This window comes from Hyposmocoma kahamanoa, unplaced genomic scaffold, assembly GCF_003589595.1.
Source record: "Hyposmocoma kahamanoa isolate Upper Pololo Valley unplaced genomic scaffold, ASM358959v1 92, whole genome shotgun sequence".
Taxonomy (NCBI): domain Eukaryota; kingdom Metazoa; phylum Arthropoda; class Insecta; order Lepidoptera; family Cosmopterigidae; genus Hyposmocoma; species Hyposmocoma kahamanoa.
In genome coordinates this window covers 2,060,861-2,085,307 of record NW_020654748.1, presented here as the reverse complement: position 1 = coordinate 2,085,307, position 24,447 = coordinate 2,060,861, and the positions used below count along the sequence as shown (strand labels likewise).

Genomic DNA, 24,447 nt, shown 5'->3' with positions numbered 1-24,447 from the left:
TACTTCTATGTAACGGAAGCTTAAAACAATATTCACGTATTGCGAATTCCAAAAGGTCTTGGTTTGTTTTTTTAAAAACTTCCAGACTGTTCTGTATTTCCTAAACAATAAGCTCTTCTATGCACGAATAAGTTTGTAGTAATTAAGTATGGACCTAAAACCTCCCCTTGGTGAAGTGTGTAACGGCCAATGTTTGACTGACTTTCAGGTCAAGTGGCTCGTAACTCCGAGCCATTTATGCGCCAAGTGTTTGTTACCGGCGATATCGAAGACCTGAACCATCTCGCCCGACAGGTAAGACTAAGGGGGAATAAAGGCGAACACACGAACGACAATCTTCAACACACGCACGACTAGAGTATGAATCTGCAAGGTTGCAACTTACAGATTCAAATTCTAGTGTAATCCACAGTTCTGTTTTCAGGTGTACAGTCCTCAGCTGCGATCCTGACCAGCAATAACGTAAATTATGTATAATTTTGTATGTATGGCAGTGTGTGCAATTTGTGGCAAGGTGTATGTTTCCAGGTTTTCGTGCTGAGGAAGCGAGCGTCTCATGAGCTGGTTGTGCCAGGGGCAAGGTTCTACATCTGCAGCTTGTCGCTGAAGACAGTTGTCTATAAGGGATTGTTGACTTCAAATCAATTATGGGTGAGCACCTTTTTTACCTTTTTCAAGCTGCAGAAATCTAAACATCTAGTTCCTTTTTTCTTCTACAGTTTCAAATATTTAACGCTGTCGATACTAGCGCCTCTCTTTCAATGACCAGAGATAACTAATTGTCAACATTCATATTTGTATATACGTAAAAGGGGTGAGTACCCCTTGCAAGGGTACTTGAAATTCTTATTAATCGTCTTCATTACAGGCGTGATTGTTTACTGGTCGCTGTACTAATAATAGCTAATAAAAAATTGACGCATGCTAGGTCATTCATTCTCTCCTCACCTGGGGTTGTACTCCCGTTCTTTGTCCGCCATCGGTCCGAAACAATTACTGGCAAATAAGTAATACTTGTATGTGATTAAATTTATATTGAATTGATATTCAATTATTTTTTGTGAAATTACTCCACTAGCTATAAAATAAAATAAAAATAAAAACAGAAGCTATGCTTTTTCTTTGACTATCTCGTAACAAAATAGACAGTAGGGCCACATATATAGGGCTATAAATACTTTTGTATTTGAAGCAGTTTTGCAATTTATAGTTTATAAAACACAGTAGACCTGGGTGACTAGATGACTAGAGACAAGACGTAATCGTGATAGATGCGATGTTTGATGACCAGATGATATTGACCTGTAATGTCATACATTAAAGCACTGAAACAGAGGCATGATAAGTTCGGCATCGGCCCGTAGCGGCACTCGCTGTATTCTCGACCAGTGTTGTTGCGAATATACGCATAAATTAAAATATCCGGATCAGCATCCGCATTCATCGATGCTGATATTCATTGCGGTTATACGAGTTGTGGCATTCCCTACAAGCACGCTGGAATAATTTACAAACCTTCCAGAAACAACCTGTAAGTCGTAAAAGCAGCTCGCTGTTGTTTTTAAAATATAACTTCGATAAAATTTCAGAACGATTAAGCGAGGCAGATGATTATTTTATTAATGTTACAAAAAAACGCCAAAGAAAATAGATTTTTTAAATAATATTAAAACAAAGATCAAACACCTATAGAATAAATTTTCCTACGGTCCGGCCGGATTCGAACCGACGTCTTCTATCAAACCGTGCCAGACCCTATGCCAACTAAGCCACGTAACGAACCAGCGGGCCTCACGAATTTGTTTTCTATACGCTTGTCGGGTCTTTGTATTTGATTTTCAATGACTTTTTAGCCGTAGCACCATCTATGAGAAATCTGTGAAAGTATTTCGTCATCCAGTAAGGTAAATTTACAGCTACCAGCCCTTGTATGTGACTTAAACAGGAAAGCTGAGTCACAGATGTCACCAAACGCGTAACGAACCTTGAGTAGCGGTGGGCGGGTCACGTTGCTCGAAAACATGGCTCCTGGTGTAAGGCGGTCCTCGAATGGCATCCTTGGGGAGAAAAACGCGCCAGAGGGAAACCGGCAGATGCATTGGAAGGATGACGTAAAGAAAGTGGCGGGGTTGAATTGGATACAGGTGGCACAGAACCGAGAGAAGTGGTAGAAACTGAAGGAGACCTACACTGATATAATTGAGAATGGCTAGAAAGAAGAAGAAATAATACTCGACCAAATCAAAAAGCAATGTCAAGTATGAAACTTATTCGCTTCATGCGTGTTTTAATTGTGTCGGGTATTATTTATTTGATAGTAATTGTTTCGGACGGAAAGTTGGAGTTGATCCCCTGTTTTGATGCATTTCTCTAAACGTTGCCTATTTACTTTAGTTCTAAGGGTCGTATTCCAGAACTCTATCAATGCTCAAGTCAGGACTTGAGTATTGCAGTGAGCACTGAAAATCATACTCAAGTCCTTGCCATTAGGGTCGTATTTCCAGTGCTTGAAATCATACTCAAGTCTGCTCAAGTCCTGACTTGAGCATTGAGTAGAGTTCTGGAATACGACCCTTAGATTCCTAAAATTCCCTTTCTCTGGAAACACGTATTCCATCCGTACGCATGAACCTGTTGCACCATTCCTTCAAGATCATTTATAACACCGGACATTGGTTTGCCCTTAGGAGTACTTCAAGGATCTCGGCAATCCAGCGTTCACGACATACCTGGCGCTGGTCCATACCAGATTCTCCACCAACACTTTCCCCAGCTGGGAAAGAGCACACCCTTTGAGGTTTGTACGAGTATTTTTTTTGTTTGCAGTAATGTCTCACGGCAAAGACTTTCTTTCGTCCAATTGGCTCTAACAGCAGCAATCTCAAGTATATGTAACTTATTTAAAAAGTTTAAAGCGTTGGAAACTGAACTGTTTTTTCGGATTTTGATAGGTTATATTTGTTTTTTCAAACAAGCCGTCGTTTCGGACTCTATTAATTACGTTGTCCGTCCCGGCTGTCTAAAATGATATTTATTAGTCGTCAAATAGTTGTCTAATATTAAAAGTATCTCAGAATTGTCTCATTGTTTTTGAAACGCGAAGAATTGAAACTGAACGGACTTATGAATTTATTATGATTATATTTTATTACTTGGATTCTTTGACTATTTGTGCACAATGACGCCTTTGTAACTTGTGTGTTTGGATTTTGTTTCAGAGTTCTTGCCCATAATGGTGAAATAAATACGTTACGTGGTAACGTCAATTTGATGAAGGCGCGCGAAGGCGTCATGAAGAGCGAACTCTTCAAAGATTCTGGTTAGTCAACTCTTTATCGCAACAACAATAGCATGTAATACGCTCGTTGCTGCTGAATGTGGGGAGAGGTGGATATCGGCCGTTTTTAAAATATACCTTACCTAAGCCCCAAAACGCGATCGGAACCATTCGGACGTCTTCGCTTCCGTTTAGCAATCGTTGGGGCCGAGTATTGCGATTGGAAATTCGGCAAGAAAACCGTTTACAGTCTGCGAACCGAAATAAAACACACAAGGATTTGTTTCGCTCTTATTGTGTGGATGTGAACCTTTTTTTTGGCCAGGCTGATGCGATTCTGTTCTGATGACTATCTTACATACCGTTCAATAGTGACAAACAAAAAAAGTATTACAAAAGAGTCTTGGATATACACACAATTCTCATTAAATGACTTCTTCTTCTCTATAGAACTGAAGAAACTCTACCCGGTCGTGGAGCCCAATCTTTCCGACTCTGGATCCGCCGACTGCGTACTGGAATTCCTCCTCCACTGTGGCCAACGTACCCTGCCCGAAGCGGTCATGACCATGGTGCCCGAGGCCTGGCACAACGATAAGACCATGCCGCAAGAAAAGAGGGACTATTATCAATGGGCCTCGTGTGCCATGGAGGCATGGGACGGCCCAGCTTTGATCTCATTCACGGATGGACGATACATTGGTAAGGCGCTGCAGTCTCTTGCGTGCGAGTAATAGCTTCAATGTATTGTCCAAACAGGTTGATATTGACTATTTTAATATTAATGTTGTGTCGGTGAAACGTCTTATTAGTAAATTGTTTTTTATTATTATTTTATAATAATATAATTGCCACACCTTTACTTGTAAAGCTGCAAGTACATGTAGATGGATTATTTTTTTCTATATAGAGAATGATTTGGAACTATGCTGTAAGTAACCCACGCACATTACATTTTCATATATTTTGAGATAATAAATAAAATATATGTTCCTCCATAAAAGAAAAAAAAAGTATTTTTTTCTCCGAAACTATCAACTTTTCAAGAAATTATACAAGAATGAAAGTTGTTAGGAATGTTATTATTTATCACATAAAAAAAATTCAGCTCGATTCTCCACGACTTATTCCTTGTCCCCGTATTATCAGTTTGGACCCACTATACGTCGGACACTAAGTAATCACTTCTACTGTATTTATTGTTCTGTGGTCGCTGTAGACTTTCCCATCCACATTTTCTTACAAATTGAAACTGAGTCGACGGGTGTGACTATACATTTCTTTATTTATTTAAAACGATTTTCAATTTATACAATTTGAAACTTCTAGGTGCCATACTGGACCGGAACGGCCTCCGTCCGTCTCGATTCTACGTTACCAGTGAAAACGTACTTGTGATGGCTTCCGAAGTTGGAGTGTATGACGTCGAACCTGAGAAGGTTATACTCAAGGTACGTAACATTTTCTAAACACTCTTTTCGCACTTTACTGAAAATTTATTTCACCATACAGGTGGCGCCACTCGTACAATGCAGGTATTTGTCAGAATTTGACACATGTTTCTAATGGTAATTTTAACAAGAAAAAACTTTGGTATCTCTTCGGTCTTCGGCTCTTGATAATCTTAAATCTAATATCTCTAACGTTCTCTAATATCTAACCTAAATTACTGCGTTCCGGTTTTAAATGGTGCTGGAGAAATTATAGGCACATGAGATTTATCAAGTCTCATGGTGACGAGCGCAGTGCCCGTCAGGTCTTTGTGTTTTAAAGCTCTAAGTGGCACTTGAACTGTTACGGACAGACATGTCGCTTACCATCAGGCGCACGTTTTGTTCGCCCTTTCACTTGGTATCATATAGAAAACCTATAACCTAATTGTTAGAAACATCTAGTCCTAACGTTGCAAATAGGTACTTCCTTTCACGTTAAGCTTGAATTTAATCCAGCGACTTCTGTATTTTCTCCTTTTCACATATCGCTCTGCTATTATAATAGTGTTATAACTAAAAATATGCTAATTTCAGGATTCTATCATTATAGAACGTAACATTTTATTATCTATGCGTCAATAAAACAGTCGTTAGAATATTGTAAGGAACAATCATAGTATATGTACTTAATTCAAAATGAGACACACTTTATGTTAGCTAGTTCTGGCCAAAACAACCCTTATTAAAAAAATATTAAATTATTGTTCTCCTTTTATTCTCAAACGTATTTCCAAGTAGCAAATTGTTTAGATGTCTATAATAAACTGTAACCTATACATAAATCTTAATGGTCTTTCACGGGAAGTGGGTAATTCGTTTTTTATTGATTCTCAGAAAATACTATATATCACTTATATCGCACTGTGTAATAGCATATATAGTGTTGTAACTCAAAATATGTGAAATTTAATGTTGTGTCATTATTGAGCGTAAAATTTGATTCTTTATACGTCAAAAAAAACCGTCGTTAGAATATTGTAAGAAACAATCAAAAGATATCTCTTAACTCAAAATGAGACACACTTTATGTGAGCTATTTTTGGCCAAAATAATCCTTATCCAAACTATGAATTTGTTTTATTCCTTTTATTTTGAAATATATTTGAGAAATTGTATAATTGTCTATAATAAACTATAACATATAAATTTTAATGATTTTTAAGTGAGTAATTAGTTTTTCATCGATTCTGAGAAAGTCTTTTTTCGAGTTAATACACTATTGTATTAACAGTGCGATATATATATCACTTTTTGAGTTAATACACTATTCTGTTAACAGTGCGATATCTTAATACTACGTGAAACAGAGAAAGCATTACCACTACGATTCTGTCAGTATAATTTTAAAACCTTAATGAAGTTTTTTTTCATAGTAATATATGTTTTATGGTTTTCAGAGTCGCCTAAAACCTGGCCGTATGTTATTAGTAGACACTGAAGAGAAGAAGATCATTCAAGACGTGGAGCTTAAGCTCAAAATCGCACGAAGCCGACCACACTCACAGTGGCTCAAAGAACAGGTCAGAAAAACTAATATGTACTCCATTTTCATTCGCATTAAGAATGCTGTACAAATTCCAAATTGGTCAATCATACAGCCCCTCTATCACGTACAAGGGAATGAAAACTGACCAACATCAAGGTCTCACTATCGCTTAAGAAATTAAAGTTGACCAACCATAGTTTATGGTTGTCATCATATGCTTTGGACATAGTGATGTCACTGGCACAGCATTCTCAAAGAGAGTGAACTCATACATTGGTGGCGGAATGTAATGGGAATAATATATTAATGTGTGTGTTTTGGTTAATTATACCTACTATAGTTTTCCAAAACGAAGTAAAATGACGTTTGCTGAATATTTTTTTTTTTTTTCATATTTATGTAGTTATTGTGGACAGTATGTTAAATAGATTATGAAAGAGGATTTTTTTGCGGAAATGCATGAATACTGAATAAATAATTGTTGTATTGTCGCCTTCTTCATTCTTATTTTGACAGTTTACCTACTGGTATTGACATCAATCCGTGACGTTCATGATTCTTCATCCAAAATGACGCCATTTTCTATTATACACTTTTTTACGTTACGTGGATTTTATATTCAAATAGAACAAATAGTCATTTATTGCGTAAGCGTAACCAGTATTCAATCGACCATCGATATAATTTATCACTAGCTTCTTATAAGCTTGCAACACTTTTGCGCATTGAACTTTAGTGTTGGAAAAATAAACAGTATAGGTATTAAATACCTACCTGTCTCCCCACAAAACAGCTCTGCTGTGTTTCGAGTTGAAGAGTTGAGGTAAATCACAGACACGAGAAAATTAATATCTTATTTCCCGCGACCGGCAACAAATTTGCGATGTGAAGGATACTTGGGCCCAGCCGCAAATCCGTCCCCTCCGCCGGAAGGGAGAGAACATTCAATTTATGAATGTATATTTTATGCTATTTCAATTGGAGTAAGCTATAAATTTCAATGCTCTGAAACCGCCCGCTGAGTGTTACAACACATTTCTCTGCGGTATTGAAGAGCACTGATATGCGACGGATTCGACCGGCATTCGGCGGAATTCACCGGGTTGTGTCGGAGTCATCTTTTCAACTGAGTAGTCGCTAATGGAACGGAACCAAATCTAAACGGCCGGTAGCATGTCGACAGAAGTCGCGGACTCGCGGATGTACGCGGACTGTGACGGTTACCACTCTTTGCCAAATACAAAAAAAAAAATTGCATTATATTCATTGAAAAATTGTGTGTATAAAATATGTTTAATTTTCTCTGTATTATTTATTTAGTGATGTGCATTTTACGTAACTCGCATTTACATATTCTCATTTTGTGTACGCATTTTTATCTTATCACTTTAATTCATCCTTTTCCAATAACATACTGGTATCATCCATCTATGTGTTGTTAATATGTTATGGCGATAACAATGTTGTGTACTTTTCTGTTCATACGCTGCAATGGTGTGCGGTGGGGAATATATATTTTACAGATGGTGAGTTCGGGGTTTCCATAGCTGAATTAACGCTAACGCTTGAATTTGGAGGCTTTTTGAATTTTGATTTTCGCCCATTAATTTTAATATCTAGTCTTTATTCTAAGTGACCAGTATGAATAAATAGCTTTGTTCATACAGTGGGATCGGAAATATATGTGGACCGGTAAAGAAAAATCGAGTTCTTTTCCCGTCTGCCACCGTCCCGGGGCAGGATATGACAACGCCTGTCACTGTTGGTTGGCAAATGCAACTCACACTTACGCGTTATTGTGTCATATTATACATAATTACTATTCGCTCATTGAAGTAAAGCATCAGATTAATACATACTGTAGTATATACGGCAATAAAATATGAAATAGCACCCTCGAAGCCAACTCAATTGTTTTTTCAGATTAATATTATTGAAATAGATTTCATTATAAAAATAACAAGTAACAGTATGTCGAATGACTTTATGTTGTAATAACGGTACAGAGCGGGCGAGAGCAGGTTGACGTTAGATGAAGTGGAGAAGGGGAGTCGAGGTCCACACATATTACGGTATAATTTTAGATAAAGACTATAACTATGTTTTTTATCCTTTTTGTTGGCTTTTCACTTGTTATTTGATTTAGACCTTGTTGTGCACTTTTGCTTGTCTTAAGGTGGTTTTCCACCGGGGAGGCGCGACGAGACGAGGAGAGACGAGAATTGAAATCTCGTCGGCCTATTTCCACCAAAAATTGTCATAAATGGCTCGCGCGAGTCCGCGCTGTGATTCTGGATAGTGAAGATTCAGTGTTGTACAGTTCATCTAGCGATAAATACGCGGGTGAACTAATATGTCCCGTATATTATTATTGTTAAGTATGTTAACGGGAGAAAAATTAGATGAAACCATCTTTTTTAGATCTCAAAACGCACATACCCCACAATCTCGCGATTAATATTTATAGCCGTCGCGAGCTCGAACGAGACCGCTTCACGAGATCTCGCGAGCTCGCGCGGGAAGTCCTGTTAACGTTGCAGAGTATAATACTCTACGCAGGCAATAATACGATTCAATATGACATCAAGAAATATTTCGATTTTCGCCTTGCCCATCCGTCGATCCAGACCATTTCCACCGAAGATGGAAAAAAAGGAGAGAATTGAAATTTTGTCATACAAATTTCAATCCTCGTCTCGCCTCGCCGGTGGATAACCACCTTAAGCTCTTGTAATTGTATACATGCTAATGTGTAATAGACCTTGTAATCTATTAATATTCCACGCATTTTTCAACGAAACGAAATCTATCTTGAATTTCACACATTTTGAGTTACAACACTATTGTAATAGTAGTACGACGTCCATACCACACGAATACATGAGAAGTGTAATAAACTTTTTCACTAATAAGCTCCCTTCTAGTACTATAGTAGAAGAATATGGGTTATTATACTTCCCACATAAATGGCTGAATTGACATATGCATGTCGACTCCTCCTACATAAAGTTTTGTAAGTCGAAATTGCCAAGTTTACATGGGAGCTTTTTAAAGTTTTGAATTCATTTAAATGGGCATAACACGGGACTTTAGCATTTCTCAGTTTTATTTGGCAATGCTCGTTACTCATATAGAGCATTATAAAATCCTAGATATCGGTTAGATGAACAATATTTTATAACTTTATACTGTCACCAGACCCGCCCAGTCTCACTTAGTTTACCTGCTTGTTGAACCACATCTGCCTTAGTATAAAATTATAAAATAAATTGTGGTTGTTTATCTAACCGATATCTAGGATTTTATAATGCTCTATATGAATAACGAGCTTCGCCGAATAAAACTGACAAATGCTAAAATCACGTATTATGCTGATTTCAGTGAATTCAAAACTTTAAAATGCTCCCTTGTAAACTTGGTAATTTCAACATACGTTCTTTACGTAGGAGGGGTCGATATGTGGAATACAATTAAAATTATCATTTCAATTTTAAAAATTAAATAAAAAAGACTAATTTTAAATGTAATTTTATTAATTACATAGCTTACTAGCATTGTGGACCCTGGACGAGGAGGTCACGGGTTCAATTCCCGGGCAGGGAGAAATATTTGTTCGGCCTATATTTATTTCTCTCGTGAGTCTGGGTGTAATATGTGGTTGTGTATTTGTCTCCATGACACCCACTATAATATAGTCTATCTTTTTTGAAGACCGAGTAAAATGACATTTGTAAGGTTGCCAGTTTTCATACAATTTTAAATAGTTGTCGGTAGATTGCGAAAGAAGATAAAATATTGTGAATGTTAGGACGTTCTAATGATTGCTAATTGCGTTATTGCCATCTTTATTCTTATTTTCACAGTTGACCTACTAGTATCGAGATAAATTTTTAGTCATAAACATTTTAACAAGAATAGCCGAATTTGAGTATCTATATTGAATTAAAATTAAAAACATTTAAAATTTTTAAATTTTTCATAAACATAGTTCTAAATACGATGTATGTATGTATGAACTTACAAAAATTGACAATTAAAATGAGATTAAATTTTTATTGAATTGATATTCAATTATTTTTTGTGAAATTACTCTACTGGTTTGTTATAATTATTAATACATCCAACCAGATCGAAGGAATTTTTTATGAGTGTTTTTTCTGAGTGTTCGATCTTTTTATTAATAATTATAACAAATTAAAATGAACTTGTGCTCAGTAATTGGATGAATAATGATTCGAAGATGGTTCAAATGAAACTAGTTTTGCTGTTTATTCCATAACTGTGAGCAATATTTACTCGATAGTCGATAGAATATTTATCGACTGCAATCACCAGCTGCTCGCAAGCGCGCAGCAGTTTTGCGCAAGGAACTGTCATTTTGGTGGACTATAGGATTTCCTTAGTGCTGGCACACCATGGACACTCCATACAACGGTCAAAAATTATTTACCTACTACTACTACATACAGCAAGGCGCTATCTGCACACGCGCTAATGTGTGCGTGACGTGTCAGGGTTACCTACCCATCACTTTCTCGTACTGTTACGTTACGTGGTCAGAGCGGCAACATAGCGAAAATTTTAACGCGAATATCTATAAATCTATTAATAGAATACTAATAATAACACAAGTTTATTAGGTATTTACTACTCTGTCAAGAAAGTACCGGGAAAAGATCAATAATACACAAAATGTCTATTATTCATCCAAATTTATTTTATCACCTTCAAAGTATGCTCCTTTAGAAACGATACACTTGCGCCAACGAATAATCCATTCATCAAAACAATTTTTAAACGCTGCTTCCGGAATTGAGTTCAGTTCTCGCCGCGAATTCTCCTTTATGTCTTCTATCGATTGAAAACGGGTGCCACGAAGTGGTAATTTGAGTTTAGGAAAAAGAAAAAAGTCAGCAGGAGCCATATCTGGTGAATATGGTGGTTGTTGGATGGTATTTGTTGAGTGTTTGGTCAAAAATTCGTTCACAATGATAGCCTTGTGCGAAGGCGCATTGTCGTGGTGCAAAATCCAAGAATTTTCTTTCCACAAATCTGGCCTTTTTCGTCGAATTTGCTCTCTTAGACGCCTCATAACGCTCAAATAATATTCTTTATTTACCGTTAGACCTTCCGGTAAGAATTCAGAGTGCACAACACCGCGATAGTCAAAGAAAACAGTCAACATGACTTTGACTTTTGATCGACTTTGGCGTGGTTTTTTCGGTTTCTGTTCAGTTGGAAGGCGCCACTCCGAAGCTTGTTGACTAGTTTGCATGTCAAACTCGTAAACCCACGTCTCGTCACCGGTAACAATGCGTTTCATGAATGTTGGGTCCGAACTGACTCGTTCTAGCATGTCCTCAGCGACGTTCATGCGATTGAGTTTTTGGAGAAAATTCAGATCTTTTGGGACTAGCCGAGCAGCAACTTGTTTCATACCCAAATAATTAGTTAAAATGGTACGGATCGACTCGTGAGATACAGAAAGTTCGGCGGCTATCTCTCTCAGAGTTGAATGGGGATTTTCAGTCACTATTTCCTTCACTTTTGCGATGTTAACTTCAGTTGCAGACGTTGACGGCCTACCAGAGCGAGGCAAATCTTCCATCACATCTCGACCGCTTTTTAACGCTTTGAACCACTCATAAGCACGAGTTTTTGATAAAGTCGAGTCACCGTAAGCCTTCTGTAACATTTTCAGTGACTCTGAACACGAAATTCCATTGGCGATGCAAAATTTAAGACAAACTCTTTGTTCGATATTTTTGTCCATTATGAAATTCGCAATACACACTATATATGATATTACTAAAACCAGCACTGTATTTAATATAAATAACAGATGCAACTCAAACTCCGCGCCAAAATGGAAAACAGTTGTGCCAATCTAACAACTACAAAAAAACAAAAATTTGAATTTGGAACCATAAACAAATCATCCATTCCCGATACTTTTTTGACTGAATGTATATCGATGTAATGTTATATTTTTCATTAATTCAATAACTAGAATAATATTGAAGATTTATATTACAACCACTTGCCTTATATTTTGGACAGGTACTTTTAAATAAGGTAACCAAGGTATTTTTAATTGCGTGTCCAAGTTTATCGTTTCCTAGTTAATAATTACGTATATTCACTACATAATGTTTATCGGCAATACAAATTATATGTTATATGTTACTGAAATAGGGGGTAGCTCAGATTACGCTGCGAGAGGCATTTCTATAAATTCAAAACTGTAATAATCTTCAAATTTTATACTTTATTTCACTTTTTTACATAATTTTGGCGTAGGGGTTACGAAACAATCCTCTTAATATGTATGTCAAGACCTTTCCTTGTTTTCTTAGCGTTCCAAATACAAAAACTATAATTATTATCTATGTTCAGCCAGCAATTCTACTCATAGAGTACAGCCTCGTCTACATCCCTCTTCCTCACAGCTGAAGGGGTGAACATCCCTAGCTAGTGCTCTACCTATGATAGGCAACATACATAGTGATCAGCCTTTACTACAGACTAGCCACACACTGCTCGGAAGCTATCAACTTACCAAGTAAACCACCGAGGAGGCTATGGCTTTGGTCTGCCAAAAACCTATCTAAAAGGACAGACCATGATCACATCCTAAACAAACAAATCAAAATATTTTCACTAGTTAGCTATCCTATCTAATTAGGGAACCTGACTAAACCCTAACACTTTATTTTAGCGACCCTAAACTGGCTGAACGATCCTAATAAAAATTCTAAACATCACTACAAGTTCCTAACTATCTCAGCCTAAGCTATCTCCAACGTGGATGCTGCCACAACGACGACACAGGCTTGAACACCCATCGGACGATCACTGGGTTACATCACTATTGATCTCCCAGCTGCCTTAGTCCTCATTTTGCAGCTATCACGTTCCATCAGCTTCACTTACAATCTTTAAACAAACAAAAACCAACCCACGTATAACGTCAACAACATATTCTAACTACATATTCCAAGACACATATGGTATGAGGGTATACCACATGAAGAATTTCTAATAATTAAATAAATATATTTTCCCAGAATGCAGACAGTCCTTGATCAACTGGAGGATGAGCATGAACTATTCGCACATACAGGATAATATATCTATCAAATTGAAAAAGGAAAACAAAAGTAAATTTTATCTATATGATGGTGTATCTTCTCCTCCTTTCCTTCCAAGTCTGCATGTACAGGAAAATATTAATTTTTCTCCAAATATTTCTCATAACGTCAATGTGGTCCCACATGAAAAGTAAACATAAAAGATTAGATAACCTAATAGAAAACAAGAAAACATTAAATTATCTCCTAAGGAACTTTTTCATCCTATTCACATGGACTATATCCTGCCTACACAATCTATTCCTATTTACATCTATTTTTCTTACAATATAATTAACCCTACTTAATCGACCTACCACTCTATACGGCCCTTTAAATAATCTAGCTAATTTCATACTTCTATTAGAAATTCTCCTAGGACAATATAACATTATCAAGTCCCCTGGCTGATACACAACCATTTTTGCCTTCTTATCATAATTCCGCTTCTGTTTTATCTGCGCCCTCACTATTCGTTCCTTAACTACATCAATCAACGCTGCTTGTTTTGCAATTTTATCTTGCAGGTTCTCCGCAACATTGAGACAATTAATCCCTAATTCCATATCTGACGCACATAAGGATTCTCTACCGAACAATACCAAATATGGTGACACCCCGGTACTGCTATGTTTGCTAGAATTATAAGCAAAACACACCAATGGTAACATGCTACACCAATTCCTTTGTTCGCTTCCTATATATTTCGCTTCCTCTTAATATGTATGTCAAGACCTTTCCTTGTTTTCTTAGCGTTCCAAATACAAAAACTATAATTATTATCTATGTTCAGCCAGCAATTCTACTCATAGAGTACAGCCTCGTCTACATTACTCTGCACTAAATAAACTAAGAAAACAATAACTGAATGAGTCTCAGACATCTATTTTTTTACTTATTTCGTTTCTTCTTCCGGAAAACGAAAGAAACTCCTCTCTTTATCCCGTTTAGATGATTATAAACAGCTGTACACAGCACAATTCACGACCGTTATAAATAGTAACGTACAATGATGTTATATATTAACGTACAAGTTTCGTAATGAATAAATGAAAACTATATTCAAATACCAAAGACGTTTTAGCGCGAAAACGGCTCGCCGACAACCTTGTTGTCGTTCATTCAATATGACCGTCATTGTGCGAGGTGTGGTGCGGTATGTAAAGCTAGGGGCAGAGAGTGTCCATTCTCGTTATTTTTTTGTTCTCTCGTGCGGGGCTATGAGTGTGGGCGTTATAATTATTATATTACATTTATTACATCAGTGATGTGAAGTTACCTATTCTCACCTCGTCTCAGTTAAAACTTATGTTATATGATATTGCTGTCCCTTTACCCCTACTAACTACATAAGAATCAAAATAACTCTTACAATCACACTATAAAGTTTGAGACCATTTAGCCTGTTTTACCATTCACAGTAGACGCTAAAACACAAATAATTGTTATATTCTGTATGACCAGTTTTGCAAATACTTACAACGCAATTAAATGTATTGTTATTGTCTCAGATTACAATGGAAGACATTCACAAGTCGGTAGCGTCTGCAAATGGCACTGTGGCGTTGAACGGCTCACCGAATGGAGCTATAGTAGGCCTGAGCGACAAACGACTGGCCCTCTTTGGGTACACCATTGAAGCTATTAACATGCTGCTGGTACCTATGATTCAAAACAAGTGAGTATCTCAAGTAATTTAAAAACCTCAGTGGTTCTTCGGTTACTAATGTGGATGCTAGACGAGGAGATTCTCAGTAGAACCAATTTGGGAAACGAATTGTTGCTGCTAGTTAATCTGATCAAACTTAAGTTTATCGGAGAAAATTACCCAGATTTTATTTTTGCTTATTCCTTTCTTTCTTATTTGTGCTCAAACGGCTCGGCAAACCTAGTGTAGGACGCCCTCTGGCCAGATGGAGTGACGATTTGCGACTTCGGTAGCGTAGTGACTGGCAATCTAAACCATTTTCAAAACTAATTAATTTTTGACATTGATTCTGGTCCAGTGATGATAATCATAATCATAATAATTATAATCAACGGCAACAGAAACAGATGTCAAAAGTAAATCTTATCAGAAATAGAAACGGAAGCGGATGCGAAAATGTAAATACTTTTAAGAACTCGACGAAATAGTTCTAAACAGGGCTTGTATTTGATTTCATAATTGCACTTAACACAACACTGCAAACACAACAATTTCCGATAAAAGTACTGTTACAAAAATTACGGAAACAGAAACGGAAACAGACGTGAAAAATCGTGCAGAATTTCCGCAGTTGCGGAAGCAGGAGCAGAGATCTGTTACATCACTATTCTGGTCTGGGTGTTTTGGGTAGTGCCACGGAGTCATATGGAGAATATCTGTAATTTGGAACCAGGTTATAAGTGTGTTTGTCTGAAACATTATTATTACATGAACTCATTTGAGATAAATAATACTAATTAGTAAATCGTGAACCCTTGTCACGCAGTTAAAAAGCATTTGTTCGAAGCAAATCCCCGAAATATACTGCTTTATGCGCAGATACCAGAAATACCACAAACAGAGAGGCAGCGATTTAACTCTATTATCAAAGTACTTTGTTATTCAGTCATTGCACTCCCGGACACGTAATTCGAGCCACCTTACATTTTCAGTATTAATGCCCTAAACTTAAAGAATGTTTGATTGATAAAAAACTATGCAATTTTGAAGCTAGTACGTCATTTCCGTAAGTCCTTGTTGAAAACTTGAATTTGTAAAACCGGAGGAAACTTTTTATTCAATGGTAACAATATTTTCGTGTTCTAACCCTTTAAGAATAATAAAACAAGGTGCCTTGAATTATGCAACTGGCAATATCTCATCATTTCTTTAACAAGTGACTAATTACAAACGGTAGCACATTAAATTACTCATTGAAGGATCTTGTTCCGTTGCCCTTGGGGCGATATTCGAACAAAAGTATATGCCTTGATGTCCAGTTGACGATAAGATAAGATCATAAAAAAAAACAAAAAGTTTTTATAAAAAAAAATTTGTTATGCGTGTGTTACAGGAAAGAAGCATTGGGAAGTATGGGCAACGACGCGCCACTTGCGTGCCTGTCGCAGTTTCAGCCGCTGCCCTACGAGTATTTCAAGCAGCTGTTCGCGCAGGTCACCAACCCGCCCATTGATCCCTTCAGGTATGTGTTTTTTTATTTTATCTTGGTTTCAATCCAAACTTACATAAAAAATTTATAGTTTGATAAACTTTTTATACACTAAAATAGCTCGGGTATAGATTCCAACAGATTTTTTTTTAACGCACGCACTCAAAGCCACGCACTAAAGAAACGTAGTATACGTACGTATCGCGGGTGCCATAGACGCACACACACAAATTACATCCAAACTCACTAGAGAAATAAATGTAGACCGTACGTTGATCTAACACAAATATTTATCCTGGCCCGGACCGTAACCCTTCGGCTACGGATACAGTTAATTATCTTTTTCATAGTAGTGAAAACGCATTGACTTGAGTGACTTGTCACGCGTCGTAGAGACACACGGAGTCTCTAAAGATTTTGGTAAACAAAATGTAAATTGTAAAATTTTTGCGAACAGCTGCGCTTTAGAGACACTGTTTGATGCTACGGTAGAGTACAAATAAAACAAAAAACCAAATACCGCCCTGTGGCCGAATGATAAAAATACCGCCTAGTTTTGTACGAGCAAGTATGATGAAAAATACTTTATCCAATAAAATTTCAGTCAGGTGTAAAAGTATGTATGTGAACAGGGAGAAAATCGTAATGTCGCTGCTTTGCCCGATTGGGCCTGCAGCCAACATCCTGCAGCCGAGCGCACAGTTCGTCCACCGTGTTTTCCTGCCGCAGCCCATCCTGTCACTGCCGGACCTTCACGCGCTCAAGACCACCAATCACCGCGGCTGGAAGGTGAGGACACAGTACTAACTTCATATGTAGCGTCTCCTTGCCCTGTCAACTTCAAAATATGTCGCCAAATACCCTTTGATGATGACAGATGTGTACAGTTGTGACGGTGTGACCTCCTTTCACCGTCATCTCACCTTTTTGTGTCGCCTCTCCCGACTTGTATCCTATCATTGTTTTATTTTACATGTATTTAAATTTGAATTGTTCCATCTTCCTTCACTTTCTCATTTTGTTTTCGTACCACGGTCACTCCCAGCTCGACCGCCACAACATTCGGAGCTGTTTCAAAATCCATCGCGAATAATCGCTAATTTTGGTTCTTTACTACGTTTATAATAATTAAATAAGCTAAAACATGTGTAATAATAAATAACAGTCTACAGCCTTCATGTACCTATATCTGTAATTCAGTTACTCGGCCCATTTAGGGGTAAGTGCCTTTATTAAAGTGTAGGGAGTGTTTTTTTACTGTTGTACCTGTTTTTTTTTACATTTACCTTTATATTGTTTCAGCCCCTTTCTTTTAACTTTACTTCTTTAATAAATTTTGTGGACCGGAAGTTTCCTGTTTCATTGCCTGAATTCACGGCTAGTCAGGGTTACAACCCTTTCACAGTGATGGATTGAGGTTGTATAGACTCTTAACGATCATATTCTACGAGTAAAACTTTGGTAATTAATATTAATAAATGCTAACTAAGAAAGCAATGCAAACATTTCCGACCATGTTTGGGAAAAAAAAGTAATCTTTTGTCCAGACGAAAGTGCTGGACTGCACGTTCCCCTACGCGGAGGGGCCGCTGGGCCTGGAGCCGGCGCTGACCCGCATCGCCAACGAGGCCTCCGCCGCGGCACAGGACGGATATCAGCTCATCGTCCTGAGCGACCGCGCGGCTGGGAAGGAGAGGGTGCCCGTCAGCTCCTTGCTTGCTCTTGGTAAACTTTAAAACTTAACATTATTATTTACGCATACAACAAAAAACAATGAAACATACGTTTCCCGTTCCTATAAAAGGATATTTTTTTTGCTATTAGTCTTTTTACATATTTGGTATGAATTTAATCATATTTCGACTTTAACTCTGTGACTGTAGTAAAAAGGGGTACAAGTCAAAAAAGTCAACTTTACAAGGAGACGCGAAAAACAGTTAAGACTTACTATGATACTAAGCGTTAAGTGTTCTTCGCGTTTCCTTGTTTAGTTGGCTATTTTGACTTGTACCCCTTTTTACAAGAGCCACAGAACTAATAATAATAAGACACACACTCTTAGCCATGCACTTGGAAAATCCTGCAAAAAATACAGTCGAATTCAGAACCTCCTCCTTTTTTTGAAGTCGGTTAAAATAGTTCCTTTTCCTATGTTCAACAATCGGGGAAACCTAAGAACTCGATAAGTTTTCCCAAATTTGTCCTAACGGGATTCTACCACGGAACCTCCTCTAACACTCACAGTGCATGTCACTGAATCATCGAGGTCGTCTAATAAATGGCGATCCCTGACTGAAGGTATCGAGTATATTTGTAACAATTTGTTTTTGTGTCCAGGTGCTGTCCACCACCACATGATCGAGACTCGACAGCGCATGAAAGTTGGGATCATCGTAGAGACGGCGGAAGCCAGAGAGGTTCACCACATGTGTGTCTTGCTAGGTCAGTGTACATTGTTAAAATAAATGTATAAGATGAAGCAACAAATGCTATTAAATGCAAATGTAATATATGTATTGCCCATTTACTAATAAAAATAAATAAAATAAAGTAAATGTACTATATGAGGGGAAACATTGTGACGAAACTAGCAGTTCGAAGAAGGTTCACAATCCCTGGAAAATGTGTCAAGTTCCCAACCCAAAGCGTAGTAGACTATGACCCGAACTAAGTCCAAACTCATAGTACCACGATTTCGTTTAACCAAGGTAAACAAACGACTCTTTTATAGGGAACTGTATACGTTTTTACAATAAGACTCCGGAGCATATATTAAGATTATCAATTTCTAAGTTTAAAAACTAAACATATTTTAATTGAAAAGTCATATTGCAAAATTGAAGACTACATGTTAGATAAAGATGTATGGAAAGTCGACATGGCTCCAGAATCCACTTTTGTTTGATTCAAAGACACAAATTTGATTCAAAATGTATTATTCCATAGCATTTAAGTTTATTTGAAAAGAGCAATCCCTAGAGTTGCTTGTTCTTCTCAGGGAAGTCGGCGTAGTGAACAAGCAGTAGCTTAAATGTGACGTTTTCAAGTGTAAATTTATTTTACCTATGGAATAAATGTTTCTTTGACTTGAACTCTATCCTCAGTAAAGACCCGCCCCTTACAGTGGGACGTATAAAAGACCAATGAAAAAATGTCTATTTCTTCCCAGGGTATGGCGCGGATGCAATCTGTCCATACCTCGCTTTCGAACTGGCCTTCGCTCTCCGCAACGACCACATCCTCGACCCGAACCTAACCGACGAGGACATCTACGTCGCCTACCAGAAAGCCATGGAGACTGGCTTAGCCAAAGTGATGGCGAAGATGGGGATTAGTATGCTGCAGTCTTACAGGAGCGCGCAGATCTTTGAGGCAGTTGGTCTGAGTGAGGAGGTCATTGATAAGTGCTTCAAGGGAACTCAGTCTAGAATTGGTAAGTATCCTATTCTATGGCTAAATTTTTGGTGTTAAACCTGCATCAAGTCCTTGCAGATTCAAGCAAGTGTCGCAGCAATGCAATGCTGACTACACTAAGCATTGCTGTGAACAAGTCCTAAAACAAGCATCTTGTTTAAGATAATATATCGACAATATCGTTTGATACAATACACAGTTTATTGCTACGTAGTATCCTCTTCTAGGCATCCTCGTAGTGCCAGAATAATATGTATTAAAGAAAAATAAATAAAGAGGCAAAAAATACTCATCATAGCATAGCATCAACACAAAGCTTTACTTTAACTGCCTCGGTGGTCGAACGGTTACCATGCTGGACTGCCACGCAGAGGTCTCGGGTTCGATTCCCGGGCCGGGAGAAATATTTGTATGGCCTACATTTATTTATCTCGTGATCAGTGTAATTTGTGGTTGTCTACCTCTGAGTGTGTCCATGGCACCCGCGATATAGGGTTTCCCTAGTGCGGGGCTATGAGTGTGTGCGTTATTATTATTATTATTATTATTATTATTTACTAAGTCGGTTCCTGAGGTAGCTGCACGGTGCGGAAGGAGTGACTTATGATGAAGAAATAAAAATTATACGTTATTACAGGTGGTGTGAACTTCGAAATTCTTTCTCAAGACATCTTTGACAGATACGCTTTGGCCTACGGAGAAATGAGAGACGCTCTCGTTTTAAGGTAGTTATTTAAGACTTTTACAGCTTATGCTTAATTTACAATGAATAAGAACAGGCGGAGAAAATTTGACTGGGCGATTTTCAAATGTAATAACTATAGGGCTTCAATTGAAAACCAAAATTTTCAAGTTCTCTGTAGCATTTAAAAAGAAATATCTCTATATAAAAATTATTAGGATTTTATATGATCTTGTACATCCTATCGTGTAACAAACAGTTTTCCCGCTTTTTCTCCGGTGACTCGCTAATCGTAAAGTGGTGGCACCAGTAATCGACGAGCACCACTGTTCGACAGCTTTTTTAAAATTAGTTTGTAATAAGATTTAGGACCAAATTTTCTATCATAGTAATACGTTGGTTATTTATCGGATCACTTCGTAATCACTTTTAAACCATTTGCTGTAAAAGTGTGAAGTCTAAAATTACTTTCTCAGGAACCCCGGTAACTATCACTGGCGCGCTGGTGGCGAGAAACATATCAACGATCCGATGTCCATCGCTAACCTCCAAGAAGCTGCTTTGAATAATAGCTCTTCAGCTTATGATAAATACAAGTGAGTTTCGTATCTTTCAAGTTGATCCTAAAGCTCATTCTGGACATCAAAAGTAATACAAATTTTCATATACATCGTCCAACCATTATGCATGCCTCCGAAGTTCCGTAATTATTGAAATACAACCAGAGATAAACAAATGCAATACTTCCTGGACAATACTCTTTAGTTCCGATATTTATCGAGCCAGCAGATTATCAACCAAAAATTATTCAAATTGATACATTTTGCTACCTGTCTAATAAATTATATTGAAATGAAATAAATTATAAATAATTATAATACGTTTTTAATGTTTATTATAATCAGTCGTCGGATTCTTCTCCATATGAACGGGATTCATTACTTGAATCCTCGTTAACATTAATTAGAAATTCTTGAGTACACAAATTGTCACACGCAACATCACAATCACAATCAGATAATATCTTCTTTTTTCAACCCGCTTAGATTCACGATTTAAACTTCTTCATAAATAAAATCGATTGGTATAAAAAAATCGAATCGGAAACGCACCAGTACGTCACTAATTGATTAGAATTCGAGCTGTCAAAAGTTAAATAAATGGTTGGCGGAGTATTTTGTGTGAAAATAAACGAAAGTTGGACTAGTTGGTTTTCTCAGCGCGAAGTCGATTTGATTGTTAGATTTCCTCTCCCATACAAGATGGCACCACTACGTCTAGGTTCATAATCGTAGTAAAACGAATATTTATTATCATACCTACTTGACTATTAAGATTAATTTCGCCATAAACCAGTCTACGTGATCTAATCTTGTGAATGAAATTTTCAATTAATGAATCCTTTAAGTATTTCATTTTGAGTTTTCTCCTCCTCGGTCGGTCCCTCACTGCTAAAGATCGTGACTTTGTTCAAGTCACACCGTCAACTAATCTTCTCCACTGCACGTCTTTGGCAAAGTAGAATGTGACGCTCACTGGTACTACCAGACGTTCAACCACCAGGGGGTCGATTCAGAACCTTACGATAACTCAGTTGTCGACCGATTCGATTTGATAACGTACGACTTCTTTTCATTTTTATTTACAACACCCGAATCGAACGTCAAATTGTCGTATTCGAAACCGAACTGAAATGACGTCACTCCCGAACTTCTCGACCGGGAAAGGCTACAAACGTTATTCAGAACACAGTTATCGAATAAAAGTTATTATTTTAAATGAAGTCTGGATTTTGCTAAATTTTATTAATTTATTTTAATGCAAGACTAATGCATTCCTATATTTTAGGCTTTAAAGTTTTAAAAATGTATATAAAAGGATTTTCAGTTTTCTTATAATCTATTTCACCAACTAACTCCGTAAACGCTCTTGGATAACGATATCGTATCTGGAGGTCTACTCTCGATCTCCGTCCGACATCCGTCCGAAACAATTACTGTCAAATAAGTAATATTCGACAAAATTAAAAGACAAGTATCCAGTATGAAGCTTCATTCGCATCACGCGTCTTTTCATTTGGTCAAGTATTACTTATTTGGCAGTAATTGTTTCGGACGGAGATCGAGTGTAGACCCCTGAATCGAAATTTAACTGTATAGCTCGGAAAGCACCCTTCGATTCGAGAACAATAGCCAAACGAACGATTCGATTAAAATATCAAAGAGTTCTAAGTCGGGGTCTTGGTCACACGTCGTTTCGAATTTCGACCACTAGGTCGTTTGGCCTCTATCCTGCCCGTAACAATCACTCTCTCGAATTTTGAGTTAAGCTATTTTTATATACTATCTTTTTCTCAGCTAATTATTAAACGTATATAATTCGTAATTATGTAAATGGTTACTCCATTTATGTTCTTGTTTTCACAGGGAAAGCGCATTAGAATCCGTTCGGGCGTGTACGCTCCGAGGCCAGCTGGAGCTCGTGAAGCTGGACGAACCGATCCCGCTGAATGAAGTGGAGCCGGCCTCTGAGATCGTGAAGAGATTCGCCACCGGCGCAATGTCCTTCGGATCGATCTCGTTGGAGGCGCACACGACTCTGGCCATTGCCATGAACCGCATCGGAGGCAAGTCCAACACCGGCGAGGGTGGCGAGAACGCAGACCGGTACTTGAACCAAGTAAGTTAGATAATAGGTTATTGTTGTATTAGCGTTATTAAGTTGTAATTTTACGCACACTTGTCAATGTTAAGTGGTATTACGTCTCGCTAACGGTGAACTAAAACATCTTGTAAAACTTGCACGTCGAAAAAGGCACAACCTTTGGAAGATGTTTGAAGTCTTTAACCAGCAAGTTTCCCAAGGGGTCCATAGTGGTCTATGCCGTAATCCAAGGGATCCGTCTTAAGTAAAAATATTTTAAGAGTCTGACGAGTTGCTGGAGGTTTCATAAAAGATCGAAACCAAATCTATAGTTTCAGGATTTTTCGTTGGTTTTATTGTACCGTTATAAAGTTAATTTACTTTGTGGTTAAGTTTTTGTTATTTTAAGGGGTTTATGACCGAAATAAATCCGGGAATCACTGATCTAAAACCCATCTCCTCCTGAACATTAGATAGCTATCTAATATGTTCAGAAATGATTATTCTAAAGCATCGGTGTTATCCCAGGATCCCGACTACAACAAGAGGTCAGCGATCAAGCAAGTAGCTTCCGGACGCTTCGGCGTGACGGCATCGTATCTCGCACACGCTGACGACCTGCAAATCAAGATGGCCCAAGGCGCTAAACCTGGAGAGGGCGGCGAATTACCCGGTAAGCACAATCATGCCATGCTTAGAATAGTTGTTCAAGGATTTTGTTTTGTGACACCAGTCTTGAATTGGCTAAAATAAGAAAATATCCGTTTATTACGTTACACATATTTTTATTAACAACTTTCTATTTTAATTGAGAATAGCACGTTTCTCCAATGTGCCCTTGGTACCAAATTTGTCCTTGTAGACCCATGTTACGTTATCATATTCATATTTTTAATTAACAATGACAATTTGTTTGCCAAAATCTGTGATTAAATCATTGACTTACAAATAAATGGACGACGGGTCTAATACAAAAACCACGAAAAAAATGTCCCAAGTCAACCTATTCGAAATTTAAATTGTAATGTCATCGCAGTAGCGCGCTGTCAGTCGAACAAATGAAGACTAAAGCGGAGTTTGGCGCTCTGTATACGATTTTAGCGCCTTACAAGTGCGGACACTTTTTAGCGCGGACCCGACGTCCATATAATTGTAAGTCAATGGATTAAATAAATTGTTAATTTC

At 37.6% G+C, this 24,447-nt stretch overlaps 1 protein-coding gene across 2 annotated transcripts in view; it reads left to right on the top strand.

The window, feature by feature from the left end:
• Positions 1–213: 213 nt before the first annotated feature.
• The window catches only part of LOC113236975 (glutamate synthase [NADH], amyloplastic), a 50,552-nt gene continuing 26,318 nt past the window's right edge, over positions 214–24,447 (top strand). For both annotated transcript variants that reach the window (XM_026473203.1, XM_026473202.1), the window contains exons 1-17: positions 214–294; positions 529–651; positions 2,688–2,797; positions 3,219–3,319; positions 3,728–3,979; positions 4,607–4,728; positions 6,168–6,290; positions 14,898–15,064; positions 16,428–16,556; positions 17,156–17,312; positions 18,071–18,248; positions 18,861–18,965; positions 19,693–19,956; positions 20,575–20,662; positions 21,096–21,215; positions 23,046–23,298; positions 23,791–23,935. In XM_026473203.1, coding sequence (XP_026328988.1) covers positions 238–294; positions 529–651; positions 2,688–2,797; positions 3,219–3,319; positions 3,728–3,979; positions 4,607–4,728; positions 6,168–6,290; positions 14,898–15,064; positions 16,428–16,556; positions 17,156–17,312; positions 18,071–18,248; positions 18,861–18,965; positions 19,693–19,956; positions 20,575–20,662; positions 21,096–21,215; positions 23,046–23,298; positions 23,791–23,935 — 2,494 coding nt within the window. In that variant the 5' untranslated portion in view covers positions 214–237. The remainder of the gene's footprint in view (positions 295–528; positions 652–2,687; positions 2,798–3,218; positions 3,320–3,727; positions 3,980–4,606; positions 4,729–6,167; positions 6,291–14,897; positions 15,065–16,427; positions 16,557–17,155; positions 17,313–18,070; positions 18,249–18,860; positions 18,966–19,692; positions 19,957–20,574; positions 20,663–21,095; positions 21,216–23,045; positions 23,299–23,790; positions 23,936–24,447) is intronic.